This window comes from Gadus chalcogrammus, chromosome 13 (genome assembly GCF_026213295.1).
Source record: "Gadus chalcogrammus isolate NIFS_2021 chromosome 13, NIFS_Gcha_1.0, whole genome shotgun sequence".
Taxonomy (NCBI): domain Eukaryota; kingdom Metazoa; phylum Chordata; class Actinopteri; order Gadiformes; family Gadidae; genus Gadus; species Gadus chalcogrammus.
Window position 1 is genome coordinate 14,534,976 of NC_079424.1, and position 17,988 is coordinate 14,552,963.

A 17,988-nucleotide genomic window follows, 5' to 3' on the forward strand; every position below is an offset into this window, starting at 1 on the left:
GATCACAATCTGCTCAGGAAGCCGGGTTTAATTAATATTTTGTTTTGGTACAACAGGCAGGATTCAGCGGTAGATAATGACACAAAAACACATTCCGGGCTGTTCTGCTTTTTCAGCTTCTGTTTCTCCCTTTTTAGTTTGTTTGCCTGAGCGCGCTCTCGCCCCCCCCTCTCTCTCTCTCTCTCTCTCTCTCTCTCTCTCTCTCTCTCTCTCTCTCTCTCTCTCTCTCTCTCTCTCTCTCTCTCTCTCTCTCTCTCTCTCTCTCTCTCTCTCTCTCTCTCTCTCTCTCTCTCTCTCTCTCTCTCTCTCTCCACACAGACAGATGGAGATAGAGAAGGGCCCTGGCTCGGGGGATTACAGTGCAGAATGTGCCTCGGACAGGAAGGGGAACCCCAGTTGTTACATTAGCAGTACATGAGGCGGCGGAGAGTCTCAACTACAGTTGGCTCGGCTTAGCTCAGGAGGTAGAGCAGTTGTCTTGTAACCGTAAAGGTTGCTAGTTCGATCCCCAGCTCCTCCTAGCTGAGTGTTGATGTGTTCCCGAGCAAGACCCTTAACCCTAACTGCTCCTGACGAGCTGGCTGTCGCCTTGCATGGTTGACTGTGTCAATGTGTGTACTAACCGATGTAAGTCGCTTTGGATAAAAGCGTTTGCTAAATGCCGTCATTGTACAGATCATCCATAGAGGCATTCGTTCTGCACCCTGTCCGTCAGATCAGTTATGCACTACAATCCATGTAGAAATGCATAATATAACTAGAAGTGTATAGATCAGCTAGCCGAGCAAGCACATTTCCCAATCCACATAACCCAGTTCCAACAAAACAACAACCCTCCTAATGTTTGCCATCTCTCAGTGCAAGGACGGATTAGGAGGAAGAGCCAGATCGGCTCATTTGCTAAGAGGAGACCTTTAAAGGGCTTTCGTTCAGGCACACCCACAACCTGCTGTGATGCAACATGTTGCACTAAGAAGTGCTTGGATAGCCGCTTCTTTTTTTACACACCATGAGTCGCGATATTTCACCACCTCTATGTGCATACATGCTGATTTATGGGCTAAAAAAGTGCAGAGCTCTGCGTTGCGTTAATGTAATCTACAGTAATACAGTGAGGATGCAGGCTTTGCTAATCACACTGCTTGATTTTTCTGGAGTTCATTGATTTTCAAAGGGAACATCTGCCTTTATTTCTCTCTGTGTATTTAAGCTATGTTATGCATAGTATGCATTTCCGGAAACCAAGTTGTGTTCAGTTTTTTTAATCCCTGTTGAGTCCCAGTTCTACTGAACCGTTCTCAGGTAGGCAGCAGAGACTTATGGGTAAGAATGTACCAAACACGTGTCTGAAAACCCCGATTTAAGGCTAGTGTGCCGATGAATTAAGACATCAAAGAATAAAAACAAATCACCACCGCTCCAGGAGCTCCCAGCTGAAAGACGCAACGCTGATCACCTCGTGCCGGGAGAAGAAGAATAAGGGGAAAGTGAATGGAAATGGATAAAAATGGATAATGTGGTGTCTCTTCCGCTTGTTAGTTTGAGGGGGGATTCAAGGTGACATGCATGCATCAGAGGTCCCAGGGCAGGGGGGAGACTTATGGCAGACTCACATAGATATTCACCTGTTTCCTGTGCACAGCTCCGTGAGCGCTCCTCTGGTGGCTCCTGTAGACCAGATCCGGAGACAGCTACGGAATGAGAGAGAGAGAGAGAGAGAGAGAGAGAGAGAGAGAGAGAGAGAGAGAGAGAGAGAGAGAGAGAGAGAGAGAGAGAGAGAGAGAGAGAGAGAGAGAGAGAGAGAGAGAGAGAGAGAGAGAGAGACAGAGAGAAGCAAAATTAAAGTTAAGCAGATCAAGCCAAACAGAACATTCTGACAAAATAATATTGTGAGGGAAGACAGGGTTGGTATGAGGTGTACACTTTTTCATAGAAAAAAAGGATGGAGAGGATCATGTTGGGTTGGCCGCTATGTTTGTGTGTGTGTGTGTGTGTGTGTGTGTGTGTGTGTGTGTGTGTGTGTGTGTGTGTGTGTGTGTGTGTGTGTGTGTGTGTGTGTGTGTGTGTGTGTGTGTGTACGTATGTATACGTCTGTTTGTGCGGAAAATAGCTGCTACTGAAAGAGGAAGCATTGAAGCATTTCATAAAACAACACACAAATGCCCTCACAGAGGAAATAAATGAACGACAAATCCAAACTGTCCCCCATTATTGCTCCACACAACCAGTATAGCCTTGGTTATCTCAGCTATGCTCTAACTGCTGTTGTGTAGCATACAAAGTAGGTTATAAGCTCAAAGACATATCACTTCCATGTGAGGATGACCAAACCCCATCTCTGACACCGACACAACTTCAAACAAAGCCTGTTTGCTTAGCGATGCCAATGCTGAAAAGAAAAGGTGAACTCACAGTTGTGATGCTCATTGCCACCCAAAGAATCCTGGTCAACTCCTTACACTTGCTCTCCTCATCTGTTGAGTGTAAGCCTGCGGTCCTTTGCTTCTGAACCTAATACCATTCAAAGTGCTTTTTCTCTCTCACTAGCGAGGTGGTGACTTCCCTTTTTCCGAGGGGAAACTGCTATCAGTCACCAGCATCATTATCTCACTCAGTAAGCTGTACCAGGAAACCGTAGGGGACTCTACACAGACACACCAGTTGTGCAATATCATGGTGGTAATAGTTATCCAACTGTTGCTGTTTCTGTGGTCATACCAATGACATATCTAATCTAAGTACCTACAGTAAATGTGAAACTATATAACCAGATAATACAAGATTTAATTTTTGTACAATAGATATACCCCTGTGTGTGGTTGTCTGTCTGTTTAATGTTATTTTCTGTGTATGTGTGTGTAGGTGTAGGTGTAGGTGTAGGTGTGTGTGTGTGTGTGTGTGTGTGTGTGTGTGTGTGTGTGTGTGTGTGTGTGTGTGTGTGTGTGTGTGTGTGTGTGTGTGTGTGTGTGTATAAATACAGTATGGGGTGGTGTTTGTGTGTATGTCAGTGTGTGTGTATGTGTATCTGTGTGATGCCTCACTCATCAGTTATTATCATCAAGCATTTATTAGACAATAAATATGGTCAAAGACATTTATGCAATACAACAGCTTCCATTTCATGGACAAGCCTAGAAACTGCCATCATATCCAGAACATTACAAATACTACACCTGCTTTAACTGTAGATTGTAAAACATTGAACAGTAAACCTTTAATGGTAAAATAGAATAACATGGGGGGGAAGTAAACAATTAAATGACCTATGGATGGTAGTTTTAGAGCACCTTTGTTCCTAAGTAGGGCCCTAGGTCCAGGCTGAGGGGGGCTCTGATTGCATGGTTTGAATTGAGCCATGTTTCGTCAGGGGGCTTAAAGGGGGGCTGCGTCTGAGGCTCTATAGCAGATGGCCGTGACGGCGATGACCTACTGATCAACTGAGGCAGATCAACAGATATTACCTGCTTTCCCCTCTGGGAATAGGAAACAAAAGGATTCAAAGCAACCTTTCACTGAATGGCGAGGGAATGACGTTGAATGCTTCAAGTGAGACAGGCGAGACAGACGTAACTAGAAGCAGTTGGCTAGAGAGATGAAGATACTGTGTGAGTTTGTGTGTGTGTGTTATTTTTTGGTGCGTTTATGTGCGTCTTTGTGTTTTAGTGTGTGTGTACGTCTGTGATGTGTGTGTGTGTGTGTGTGTTTGGGCGAAAAACGTTTATGCTACATGCTTCTTTATCAATAGCTTTGAATCCCCACAATTTATGACAGTGAAAGGGAAGGGAAACTGTCTTGTACAGACAACACAGTTCCTTCTTTAGGTTCTGAAGAAGTGGTGGGGACTTTGTTTCAAAGAATTTTGAATCACAGGTAGCTTATTGCATTGATCTCGATGACAACGATATATACACTGGGTTTGGAAGAACTGTATTTTAGTAATGTCATTAAATAGTGGTTATTTAGCCAGTTTAGTTTTCTTTTTTCATTGCAGTATTTCCCCATTTATGTAATCGATACTGGGAAAATTAGCCTTTTAATATTTCCATTAAGGGAACATAAACATAAATTCAGGCCTCAGCGAGAATTGAACTCGCGACCCCTGGTTTACAAGACCAGTGCTCTAACCACTGAGCTATGAAGCCTCCGGTAAGGGGCACATTTTGTGCTAAAAGTTATTTCATCGTTAAGCATCATATTTGCAAGGCTGACACTGACACAATGATGGGGCCTCAAATGTCTTTAACTTGAACATGCCACAAATTGCGTTCAACAACGAGGATATTGTTTACCATTATCACCGATAATAATCATTTTCAGTGACCCTAATACACTGCAATGCTACAATGCTTAATCTATGATAATTTCAGATTTAACAGATTATCCGCAGACTCGCCACAGGATACAATTTGGATTTTTGATATAATTACATTTATAGCTGATTTTGATGGCTAGCAATCATGGGATTCAGTTAAGGCATGCCATTAAATGCAACAACATAAGCCTTAGACCCTTACCTTGTGCACAGTGCCATTGGTGGTACCAGAGAGCGGTAGGGACAGATGGCTGGTGTGCCTGGGTGATATCTGGGGCTGTGGATGATTCAGCTGGCAGAGACAACGGCAAGCACAGATTGTCAGACATATGGTTTAATTTAGCAGTCATCTGTATATTTATTGACTTAGAATGAGCAGATAGTGGTCTCATAATGTACGCATGCTATTTGTGAGTCCAGCGATAAACATTCAAGGTTAGAATTTTGTTATATTTTAATCCATTTAATGCATTTTAGGTCCATGTCCAGCCCTAAACAAATTATAAATATTTAAATCCTGACACATCAAGGGAGTATAATTGATGGACTTATCTAAACCTATCTCCATCTTCTACAATATATTAAAGCCATTTGTGCTTTTCATAAAAGTACTGATTCAAGTGCAGACATTGAAACACTGCCCCCTGGGTGTCAAACGGGGTAAGTGCAAGCCGTTTGAAGAGTGAAGCCCTCACCTGGTTGGTGCTCCCTGTGCGGGCTCTCCGCGGTGGCTTCCAGGACCTCTCCTTAGTGATGCTGTTGACATAGTAGCTTCTCCCGCTGGCTAAGTCCGAGTACTGCTCCCACAGGTCCAGCACCTGCAGGGGCTGCTCTCCGGGCGGCGGGCTGGGGGGCTCGGCCCTAGACGGGGACGCTGAGGGGGTCAGTGTGTCGCTGTACAGGGGGGAGTTCTGCCAGGACAGCTGAGGGACGTAGGACTCTGTCGGGACCTGCATCACATGGTGGTGGGGGGTAAGGAAGGAAGGAAGGAAGGAAGGAAGGAAGGAAGGAAGGAAGGAAGGAAGGAAGGAAGGAAGGAAGGAAGGAAGGAAGGAAGGAAGGAAGGAAGGAAGGAAGGAAGGAAGGAAGGAAGGAAGGTTTGCAAATTAAAGTAGGAACAGAAGTACAACTGGCATACCCTTTGTACAACTGTTAACATTTGGCTTGAGTTAATGTGCAATTGTGCATGTGTAACAGTAAGACCCTAATTATATACACAGTGTATGTATACATCATGCCTATGTGTGGGCTGGTATTGCCTTTCAAAACACACCAAAAAGAGGAAAGGGAAAACACAGATATTAGCAATGCAACATAAAACCTGAAAATAACCCACTATAGAACACCATGGTCAATCAGCCATGGGATTAAGCAGCAGCTTATAGGAATGCCAGTACTGGGGCAGAGCGATGAAAAGATATCCAACAATTGAGGGGGAAGGAGCGCTACGATTAATTTTCCTGAAAGACTTATTTGAATGGATCTTTATATGGAAATGATGAATGAATGTTCTGTACAGGGGACATGGCTGTAACATAACTTACAGACAATGATTGACTGCCCTGTCTGGCTGATCCCGGTTACATAACACACAAGCGCTCAGATGATGACCGAAGAATTGCATGTTTTTTCTGTGTTTATGTGTGTGGATGTGTGTGTGTTGCAGGCAAAGACTGGCACATAAGACTGGCGATAATGTGATAAATGACAGTGTACTCTAGAGGGCAGTGTTTGTAAGTTTGTTGTAAGTTTGTAAGTGCGTAAGTAATGTGGATTTGGACTACAATAACAATAACACTTAGGGTGTTCATTTTGAATTGTGTTCTAAAAAGAGATCCCAAATCCCTCTCACAGTGAAATTCAAGAACATGGGAGGACATATATATGTAACAGACTCTTATGCAGGACTGTCACCAAATTGTACTCTATTTGATTTACATGCAATTTGCTACATGTACATGTTTTACTAACCACTGTGAGAGGGAGAGGGGGGGGGAAAGAAAGAGTTTAAGGGGGTAAAGGGCTCGTGATCTGGATGCTGTTGTAATAATCCTTCTTACTGGGCTTAGATTAGAACAGAGAAGTCACCAGCAAGAAAGAATGATTACTATAAAGATATTAGAATATTTTCACAGACGTCATAGCTGTTTGAAGCTAAGGTGGTATTGGCATTGATACACATCTCTACAACAGCTGGATAGCCCAGGGCTAAATATAGGTATTGTTGCTCTAAGTGTCCATGTTGAATTGCGTGGAGATTACAAACGACTTCTGACGTGATGCTGGTATCGAATGACGTCCGGACAATGTCCGATTAATTGTTTTTCCCCGCCGAGGAGGTGGGGGCGGATTGGTGGGGTAAGATTATCAAAGTAGATCAGAGTTGAACCAACTGCAACCCACGCCACCCTAGATGTGTGTCTGAATAGAAAAGTGACTACTAGGCACAAGCCTCTATGTGTTTAGTCATTATTCATTATTAAGTTATAATAAAGTATTGATTGACGGCACATATATTTTGAAGCGCACACATTCTGCCTTTGGTCTCTATATGTTTACGAACAGATTTATCTACAGGTCAATGTTGAAATACTTCCCATATAGATTTGCTGTCAAGTGCATTAATAAAAGTGAGAGTCTGACATTTATATTATATGCAAGTATAAGTATCAAAATACTTGATATAAAATATACTACTTGCACTAGTTCCTCATCCTATCCTGAGATTCTGCATGAAAAGACACATTCCATCTACTGGTGAACCAGTCGGTTTAAATACTGTGTTGGAGATCCTGTTTGGCTTGGCCTCATTATTTCCTCATGTTAATCATATATCTTAACCTGTATCATATGATAGAGTATAATAATACTATGCATACAATACAGAATACTCTTGAGACCTAATACTCCTTCCACTCAATTCTGAAACTACTTAAACCACACATTCATTGAAACAAATATGAATATGAATATGAACAAATTATGTGATGAGGATGTGATGATGATCTGACCTGGAAGCCAACACACAGTGAAGCACAATGTACCGTTTCTATATATTTGGTTACAAAGCTTGTTAAAGAACACTTTAGTTGGTTCTTTGCTTGGCTACACTCTTTGGAAAAAGCAATGTAAGGCATCGGGTTGACTCTGGTGACTTGTGCTGGCCGCTATCTGTTGGCAAACTATTAAATAACTAATTGATCGAAATTGATTGAGGTGGAAAAACACGGTCCATGGCCGGGCAGGCGGCCTGCGTGATGTGCGGCGCCACCCACCTGCAGGTGGTTGTTACTGCGGGACAGCTCGGCCATGTCCCACTGGCTGCACGACTTCTTGGGGACCCGGGGGCTGCCGTGGAAACCAAAGCCCCTGCCCACCTCGTCGTACGGGTTCTCGGGCAGGTTGCTGGAGCTCTGGCTCCGGGTGATGGTGGGAGTCACCCTGGGGAGGGGCGGCTGGCTCGCGGAGCCCCGGGGCCCGCCGCCTGGCACCCGGAGGTAGCCCGGCGACGCAGAGCCGTGGGAGCCGGAGCCGGAGAGCGGGAGCGTGGGGAAGCGAGGGGCGGCCTGGCCGGCAGAGCGCTCCGAGCCTTTGAAGGCACTGCTGGAGTTGAGGTTCTCCATGGAGCGGCAGAAGGGTTTGTTCACTGCGGGGAAGAGAAAAAGCCTCTGAATAAATGAAGAGCTGAGCTATGAGTCAGCCCAGGAGAATGGCTTTTAATGCACAGCGTTATCTCGCTGCATGCGATGAACTCAAACTAATTACTGATTTGTGGCTTGATTATGTTCAATGGCATCAAAGTAAAGTCTAAGTTTTAAATGTGAATATTGCGTTCCCTTAAATGCATATTATACCACGGCTAGTTCCGAACGAACTTTCAATATTACTCATTGATTGATTTGAAGCATACAAGTACTATAAAACCCCTATATTATTAATACAAATATAATTTCCTTATCAAAGTTGGAACAGAATCCCAGCCACAAATGTTGTAGAATGAATGAACCGATAAAAATAACAACAAGACATGTCTTTGGGAAGGGGGTGGCCGTTCACCTTGGTACTTGTCGCTGTACTGTGCCTGCGTGGGGCTCTGGGTGAGAGACACCCTGGGGTGGCTGCTGAGCTCGGTGCTCAGGGAGGTGGTCGTGAACAGCCGCTGCGGCGAGGGCATCGGGGCGATGGGCACCTCCGTCACGTAGGTGGCGGGAACGTACAGAGGCTTGGCCTTGCTGGCGGCACCGATCCTCCTCACCTGGGCGGAGGCGGGGAACAGGAAGTGATCCGACAGCCCATTGATATGGTTTCGGGAGACACGTGGTACTGGTCTAGGATTGTCTGTCTGTTTCCTCAATTGAACTGATACCGCGACGACCAAGAGAAATACCACAAGCTCATTATGGTCACGGGCATCTCTTTGGAAAGACAACAGATACAGCATAAGAAGAACGTGAACTATAAAACGTTGATTCCCGACCTGCCACCAGTCGGCGTTGGTCTTCTTCAGCAGGATGAAGCGCTCGCCCTCCCGTATGCAGACCTGCCGTCCGTCGGCGCTGCGGTAGTTGTAGTCGTACTGGGCCTCCAGCACCACCGTGCCGCTGGGCACGCCGCACACGGCCACGCCCCTGTTGGCCACCACCGCGCCCGCCGGCTGGTGGCTGATGGAGCGTCGCCAGGACCCTGACAGCATGGTGACCCCTCTCTGCGTTACGCAAGCCTCAGCACTGCAGTTTGATGAAGACGGTGATGATGATGATGATGATAGAGGCAGTGTCGGGTGTGTTCTCCGTGGTCTGGTGGAAATGGGGCACCTGTAAATGGAGCCAGGGCCAGCGCCATATTCTGAGAGAGCTGGAGACAGACAGACAGGGAGAGAGACAGGGAGAAGAGAGATAGCCACATAAAAATACAAAACAAGGAAATATAACCTTCACTGTAGACACGAAATGAAACAGAAAGTAAAATAACAGCAACAGTGCAATTAAAAAGAAAAAAGATAAAATATTAAAGAGCCCAAGTCACCAGGAGAGACACCAAATAGGTGCACTGGTGGGGAAGACAAAGGCAAATTAATCTGAGTAAAAATCTTCTTTCTTCTCAAACTTTATCCACTTGTTTCTCAATAACATTTAGACTTTTATCCTGTTGAATTGGATAAAAGTCCAGAGGCGTTGGGGTTGGCAGATGGCTAGAGAATTTTTTTTTTCTTGAACACTAACTCGTTTTGCAAAGTCAACATGGGCTAAGCAGAACACGTGTGAGCTACTTAACCTACAACAGCAGCAGTGTTGCCACAAAGGCACTGTTGTCATGACATAATTATGGTCAAACTAAGCTCATCGTGATTTCTGGGACACCAAATGAGGCCGGCCACTCTAAATAGCTTGGACGCCATTAATATCTTTTTTTTTTTTACTCTCCTTCTAATAATGACACTATATGTGTCATTATCAAGAGAAACAAGCTGCCTATTATAATAAACTGAATTTCTTCTACTTTTTAGTAGACTTGGAGTTAATTGCATGAGTCTTGTGAGACCATTCTGATCCCACGAGTTCACGTTCAGTTCCTCCCTGCAAATCAGTCTGGTTCCTAGCATCTTAAAGCATCACTGAGAGTGAGAAACGATTGGACCAAGTGCTAAGGAGGGAGGGAGCTTCGCCGGAATCGGCGAGTGCAAAAAGAGCAAGAGTGTCACTCTAGTATTTAATCCGATTGGCTGGAGGTCTTTTTAACATGATCAGGAATGGCAATATGTGTAAATCCATGGCTGCCAGTACCCAGCTAAGGCAAGACTGATATTCATTGCAAAACAACCTCGAAGCTCTGGATGGTCTCACAGGACATTTTATACCATGAATGAGCAAGTAGGAGTACAGGCATCTTTACACAAGGATGCCTACAGGTCGTACAATTCAGGTGAAATAAATCCCAACTTCCAATCATAAGAAAATATTTTTAAAACGAAATTATCCCTTCTTTTGCCATTCATGTAAATGTATATTACAGATGTGTAATATTTAATTGTACTGTTTTCAAGAGGCACGGATTGCAATACACCTGGTGAGATGACAGAACCATATGCCGATACCCTGCTCTCCATAGCCACCGGCTCCTTACATAAGAGAGAATACAACTGGTTCTGCCAGACACATGGCAACAGGGGCTCATTTTGCATAAGTACACACAGACACACACAGACATCCCAAGGTGCATAGCAACAGCGCCTCAGTGGTGACTGGGGAAGGGCGGAGGGTTAGTGGCTAATAGTCAAAGAGGGACCGGGCAGAACAGATACTGGTTGGTCAGGCGCACTCGAAGAGGGCAGGCAGACAGACAGACAGACAGACAGGAGGGACCGGGCGCTGGGCAGACAGGCTGTCAGAGAGAAGGACCGACCCGATGAATATCGCTAATCTCACTGTACTTTATTGCCATGCATACAGAGAAATGAGAATCAATGTAAAACCCATCGCACCAGCATATGGGCGGCTACTGCCTACATGCTGGCACAATTGGGTTGGAAGGATGAGGTTTGAAATGCCACCCATTTAAGGGTGGCTTGTAGCTCAACCCACTAGTACACTAAACATGAAGGCAACCCATGTTTGATAACCACCTGTGGTCCTATGCAACAAGATATTCCATCCCTTCTTTAACCCACTTTCCTGTCTTCCTTAACTGTCCTATCGATAAAAGCAAAAAAGTAAAAAAAACAGTCAGGATACATGAGCATACAATAGCATAAGAGAAGAATTTAACGTGTATAAATGTCCACCTGCTCTCCAAATCAAAGCAGGGAAGTGTTGGCCAGATCAGGAGCTTTGCTACAGTTTTGCAGGTCAAAAATACAATTTCTAAACCTTGTGTGAAATAGTAATGTGTGTAATAGTGTTGTTGCGGCTTCATGTTACATTAAATCATGAATCATGTGTTCAATAGACATTCTGTTTCTTTAGATATGTTCCTAATGATTTATGGTACGCTGAAAGCTCAAGGTTTTCATCGATTATCCGGCAAAGGACACCTCTGTGTCTTTCAACGATATCAAGAAAAGACGGAAGAGTAGAAAAAATAAAAAAACAACAGACAGAGCATAGCAAACAGGAAACCACAGAGTGCATGACAACCCATCCAACCATCTCCTTTCCGTCTCACAATCTCATTTTATTTTGCCATTCTGGTACACCATCATTAAGTCAGTTAGTGTTAGTAGGTATCGTTGAGATTAATAAAGAACACCTATCTTATCCGATTTTCTATTGGAAAACCTACTTTGGCATCCTTTCATTCAGCAGTCAGAATTGCATCAGAATTGAAAAAAGTGGATTGCTGCATAAGTATTTTTGTATATTGTAGATATAGGCAAGCGAGTTAATTTGAGCATGAACAATAATTGTATGTTTGCATGTATTCAGGTCAGATGGCACTTGGAAGGGCACAGGCGGTGATACACACACACACACACACACACACACACACACACACACACACACACACACACACACACACACACACACACACACACACACACACACACACACACACACACACACACACACACACAGACGCAGAGAACCCAGATGGTGACAAAGACATAGCCCTCTTACAGCAACAGAGCCGTCATGTTTTACTGTGCCAAGAGACGAGTGCACATGGCTGAAGTCTTTGAGCGTAGAGGTATGGTCGGGATATGGAATAACTCATTATCACAATGATCATATCATCATCAATATCACATGATCAACAGTGGTTAAGGAGATGCATTGCATTGTTTAGGACATATCATCTCATTCTTCACAGCATAAAGGGCTATCCAAGTCTACACAAGAGGCAACATATACCGCTAACTAGTTTTGCCTCGTTTTACAGAGATAAGCAAACAGAAGAAAAAGCGACAGAAGTAAGGAGTGATTATCATAAGAGAGGCAGCTACAGAAGCAGAGAGGAAGACTGATCAGAGATAGAGGAAGAGAGAGAAAGAGACCAGCATGACTAGCGTCCTAGTTCATTGATCGTGCCTATTGATTAGTAGGCCTGCTAAGGCCAACAACAGTTTAGGTTCCATTGGTCATTAGTATTACCGTGGAGCTAACAAACACAGGAGGTTACACAACTTTAAACTGAACCCATGTATATGCACCAAATGCATTACAAAGATTGCATCAATTAGATGCAAGGGCCTTATATGGAAACCATACAGTGTATCCCATTTTTTTGTTCCTATCCCATAACTACGGTATTCACCTAATCACAATAATGCATCTCCATGTCCATATTGGGCAACAACAACACAGTATGTTGGATAAAGGGACACTTTAGTCAATATTTTTAGTTGGCCCTACATTAAAAGCATCTAGGGGTCAATGTTAACATGTTGTTATGCATCTGTACATTGATAATAACAATTATTAGTGACAACCATAAGGGAAATGATGCACCTCCATTAGGGCAAATACATGCAAATCAGCAGAACAATTCACACATGAATGCCAATGTGAGGGGAAAGGTTTTCATTTCATATAGCATTATGTATAGACCCTCTTCACATTGGCATCATTGCAGGAAAAACGCTGCTGATGCTCTTAACAATAATTGTGCATCTGCTCTTTTTATGTAGCATGGCGACGGTAGCACACTAGACTGTCGACGACAACACACACATTGACCATGGACCATGTGCCCTGGTACATAACAGTCGCAGGCCCAGATCATTTGTGTGAGGAGCAACACCTGTGTTGTCTTAAGAGGACACCTCTGTGAACGGGGTCTATTGCTTGATTTCCACCAATTACGAGGTGATGTGGTCTATATGTTAAAGCACAGCTGATACTAACCATCAATTTGGTGGATTGATGTGCATAGTTTAACCTGGTATCACAACAACATCTGAAACATCCGGTATTGGCAAGTATCGATTTATCTTTCTTTGTATGCTTCGTATGCGATGACCTAGTGACCTGCAGATGATAAACTACTGCATTCTCAATCTTTAAGCCTTGCAGTTATGGTACCATGGACATAGCACGTTTTGGACACAGCAGCATAAGTCTGGAATTACGTTTGAAGTTTGAAGTTGAAAGCCAATGCCTTCAAATTGTAGTCAAGGCAAGTATAAAGTGAAGGAGCTACTTCAAAGGTTTTTCATACTCCCACACGATACATCCCCAACTCATGCATATGTGCATTTACATATAAAAGACCTACGGTTCTTTTAAATTGAAAAGACGAATTGGGAGCCAGCAGTATAGGCTGCTTTAAGTGAGAATAGGATTTTTCTAAATAACATAAAAATTGCAAAAAATGACAAAAACAGTTATACCTTTCATGAGTTAATAAAAGGTTTAAGAATTGTGTCCCATTCCCACATCAGCGGCAATTGAAAAGACAAATTTATTTTTTTAAATTCACATTTATGATCGGGTCGCTTGCTCATCTTCCACAAAAAGATTAGTCGATTTTTCATCTTAAGTAAAGTTGAGATTGTGAGGCGGCTGGGATTTGAAATAAATATGTTATCACTGCATGACCATGGAGATATTTGTGGATATAGACGTGAGCGTGGCATAGATATGTATTATTGCATCATTAAATGATTCAAAAGAACCAAGGGCCTTTCATAATCTAGTGACAGGCTCTATTAAAGACACGTGATGGGTGGAGTGTAACAACCAGCACTGGTCTCTTTCTCTCTGTCTCTGTATTAGACATATGCCTCAAGCCAAACCAGCCTTTCATCCTCCTATGCAATATTAATGAAGAGACTGGAGAGAGACACCGAAATAAACACAGATTCCCTGTGTGACACTTTTGTGTGTGTGTGTGTGTGTGTGTGTGTGTGTGTGTGTGTGTGTGTGTGTGTGTGTGTGTGTATGTGTGTGTGTGTGTGTGTGTGTGTGTGTGTGTGTGTGTGTGTGTGTGTGTGTGTGTGTGTGTGTCTCTCTGTTGGTGTGTATGAAATGGTTGGTGAACTCCTTCCCCATTGGGTCAAGTGATAAGCTATGTATATTTTCATTAAGCCATTGACAATGTGCAAACTTAAACAGAACCCAGATTTAAATACCTGAATTTCCATTGTATGACACCGTCATTGACATTCGCTCTAATGAAATACATGACATGAACAAATACTTTTAATATGCTATGTTGTGCTACTGAAGAATCACTTGGATTTCTAAACTACCACCTCACCACAATTTTGACAAAGAAAGTGAATTAAAAAAGAATGTCTTTAAAGGTCATTATTTTTCCCTCTGAGGCAGTGGAAGAAATCATACATTATTCAAATGAAACGATCATTTAAACTAGTGTTTCACCATTTCAGGTGGCACTTTAATCTCAGTTGGTCTGCCTGCCGTGACAAAGCGGTTGTCTGTGGTCACAATAAAAAACAAGACACCTTTCAGACCATAAACTAGACTCTGTACTCATCACGATACACTGTGATGGAGGCTTGTTGCTGCTTGGTCTAGAGGAGTGCTGGCCGTACATTGACTTTTCTAATGAAGAGCGCAGGATTGATCCGGTGGAGAGGGGAGAGTGAGCTGTCACAAACTATCAGGCCGCTCAGAGAGCCACAGTTCGCTGTGCACGCGAGTTTGCAACACTGCTGGGGAATGGTGAAGAGGATCCGAGTAGTCTCCTGGGGCCAAATTCTACAGGCGAGGCAAAACCCACACGCATATAGCTTCACAGGACTACAAGGAAGAGAGACAAGTTTCGCATAAAGGAAATTGAATTGCAATAATCAATGTTGTCCATCAAAGGGCCATTAGGTCTATTATACACCGTCCCGTTGCTTTCAAAGCAGTTACATTGTGAATGCCATTTAAAGTTGCATTTAATGCATTTAAAGTTATTCTGGGGCAAATAAATTGTAAATATTGGCATATTATATGATATCACAAATTATATGTTGTTGCAAATATTTTCCCATTAATTTCTTAAGCCCTGTCCCAATTGGCCACAGTCAGCCTCAGCATGCTCATTGTCATACATTCAGGAATGACTGGTATGCAAATATTCTGTAAAGCTCTTACAGACCATTGTTCAAGGAAGTCTCCATTCAACATGAAATATTGAGTGCAAATCTAAAGCAGTGTACAGTCCTCCTAGCCCAGCATTGCCAGACCAATTCACTGTTCTCGCAGGCTCATCTGGTTGCCAGGCTACAGTTCAGCAACTCTTAGGACCATTCAGAAAAACGTTGTTAACTTCAGGCCAAATTTTTGATTTGGTGTTTGAATACATGTTTAACTCTTAAGATATGCCAGTAGACTTTGTAATGGACCTGAAGGGCAATGCAACGTCATGCAAGTATCTACTGCATTGTGTTTGTGGTCTGTTCAAGACAAAGCCGTCATTTTCAATGATACGCATGTCTCTGTGGTCTGCTGTATTTACCCACCCACGAGAAGCTCTCTCTCACACACACACACACACACACACACACACACACACACACACACACACACACACACACACACACACACACACACACACACACACACACACACACACACACACACACACAGACAGCTGGGCCCTACATCCCGTTTACACGGTATGAGTAGACCCTATGAGTTAACTACACACGCAAAACACTGGGCTCCGCTGCACCGATCCAATCTCTCCATGACATGGAATCCACTGCATCAGAGTCCAGGGCACGGTAGTAATCAGAGCTAACGCCACCGCCGTGCATGGTACATGGCACGTTTAATCAGGCAAGTTGCAACCGTCATCAGGGACTAATCTCTGAAAGCTGGGGTCAAATATGAGCGAGTGCAGGCAGGATTCACATGGGAAAAGCTCTGGCTTTTCTAAGGCTTTAAGAAAGGTTATGAAACAGTGAAAAATGCAATGCCTACAATGTGTTTTATGATTTTATTCAAATCAATGTTCAAGTATGCATGCAAGAACAAATTGCATTCTAGAGAGACAGGCCTTCATTGTCTCCCTGCTCTGTTCTGTAAGGTTTATGAATAGGATTGTTTCCTGTGTGAAATGTCATAGAGAAGTCTGAGATAAGAGATTTGAGAGGAACGTTTTGGCAAGCCACTACGCCACTATGGTACTGAGATATGTCAGAGCATCATCTTCACATCTCCTATATGCTAAACAGGAAGCTCACAAGCCCACACAGAGAAGGAAACACACGTCCACAAAACCAATGCTTACCGACATTATAGAGAAACGAGACACGAAGTTGGTATTTCTAAAGAAACGTAGATGAAAAGTAGGCCTAGTCTCATCTAGCACGAGTCTAGTATGCTCTTTGTTGAGCGGTACCATTGATGTACAACTTTAGACATTTTGAAATTCAGCAAGCTCTTCGACATGCCATCTACGATCACTACTAAATAAATGCCTAACCCTTAACCTTGTATTTCTGAGTCCTAGGGCTACTCTGCACTCTCTCCAGTTATTGTTGTTGTTTTTAAACTAGGTTGTGCATCAGTAGCTACTACAACTTATTTGGTAGCTACTCCAATTGTATTGCAGAATACGCTTTGATGGTTCTAACTTCTCAGCCTCACTTGCACGTCACTCTGGATGGAAGCGTCTGCTCCATGACTAATGTCAACTGCGATATGGTTAAAAAAACAACAACAACAAGCATTTGGAAGGCGCTGGGCATCCCTTGGCTAGAGTCTTAAGCCTGTTCAGAAAATACACTACCTACATGCATGTAGACGCTGTACACATTGCAAAATATGTAGGACCACACCAGTAGTAATACGTGAAAACGTTTAGTAGTGATACGAATTAATGCATTCGTAGTTGGATATATTTAGAAAGTATATATGCTAAATATATATATATATATATATATATATATATATATATATATATATATAGCATTTGTAATACATTTTCGGACACAATATCGGGATGCTCAAGAGATAGGCCTAATAAACAAGGCATTCCCTTGTTTATTAACTCTGATAAGAACCAAATCGATTTATAAGCGTCCTACTGATTTGCAGTCTAAACTCACTTGTCACCCGACTTGTGCAGCGTAATTATTTACATTTTAAGTGGCATCAAACTAATACATTTGACGATGATCCTAATGAAGTTAAAACAGGTAGAGAAGCGGGCTCACCTTTACATCAGGGTACAGCTGGTCACGAAGCGCGCGCACTGACAGCTCGTGCAGGACATCCGTGAAACGGCTGATCTGGAGCAGACACACAACAACCTCTATGTTCTCTGAAGAAATACAATTAACATGCACTTTTGTTTCCAAACAACAAAGTACTTAACTATTCTTGATGTACTTACACCACTTCACTCTCCAAATTCTGCAGAAGCGTTTGTAAGCCAATGAATTAAAAAGCTTGCGCCCGGTCGAATTCAGTTGGTTTCAAATTGGTTAAAATGTGCCATATGGTTGCATATTGGACCAACCAGAGTCGACGGTAATATCCGCTAGGGTGCGCACACTTTTACTGTAATAACGAGATCCAGGAGTATTGTGCTTCGTAGAATCGCAGGCAATCCACCCCGCCCGCCGCTGCTACACTGAAACAATAAGCAAGGACATCCTCAAATTGTTGCTGGTGACGTACACGAATAAAAAGATGGGCGTTGTAGTCCAATGCAGGCCCAGACAGCATTGCTCCGTACGTATTGGATGTTGTAAAAAAACTACATTTTCGCCATATGTA

At 43.2% G+C, this 17,988-nt stretch overlaps 1 protein-coding gene and 1 non-coding gene across 5 annotated transcripts in view; both read right to left on the minus strand.

Moving 5' to 3' along the window:
- Window positions 1–17,831, minus strand: part of arhgap9 (Rho GTPase activating protein 9) — a 34,934-nt gene extending 17,103 nt beyond the window's left edge. For 3 of the 4 annotated variants that reach the window (XM_056605970.1, XM_056605969.1, XM_056605967.1), the window contains exons 1-8: window positions 17,603–17,831; window positions 17,424–17,498; window positions 8,790–9,166; window positions 8,369–8,567; window positions 7,588–7,958; window positions 5,008–5,262; window positions 4,515–4,604; window positions 1,614–1,691 (exon numbers count right to left, since the gene is read on the minus strand). In XM_056605970.1, coding sequence (XP_056461945.1) covers window positions 1,614–1,691; window positions 4,515–4,604; window positions 5,008–5,262; window positions 7,588–7,958; window positions 8,369–8,567; window positions 8,790–9,005 — 1,209 coding nt within the window. In that variant the 5' untranslated portion in view covers window positions 9,006–9,166; window positions 17,424–17,498; window positions 17,603–17,831. The remainder of the gene's footprint in view (window positions 1–1,613; window positions 1,692–4,514; window positions 4,605–5,007; window positions 5,263–7,587; window positions 7,959–8,368; window positions 8,568–8,789; window positions 9,167–17,423; window positions 17,499–17,602) is intronic. The other variant, XM_056605968.1, reaches the window with a different exon arrangement.
- On the minus strand, window positions 4,070–4,142 carry trnat-ugu (transfer RNA threonine (anticodon UGU)). The gene has a single exon. It is a non-coding gene; the product is annotated as a tRNA-Thr (tRNA).
- Window positions 17,832–17,988: the final 157 nt, after the last annotated feature.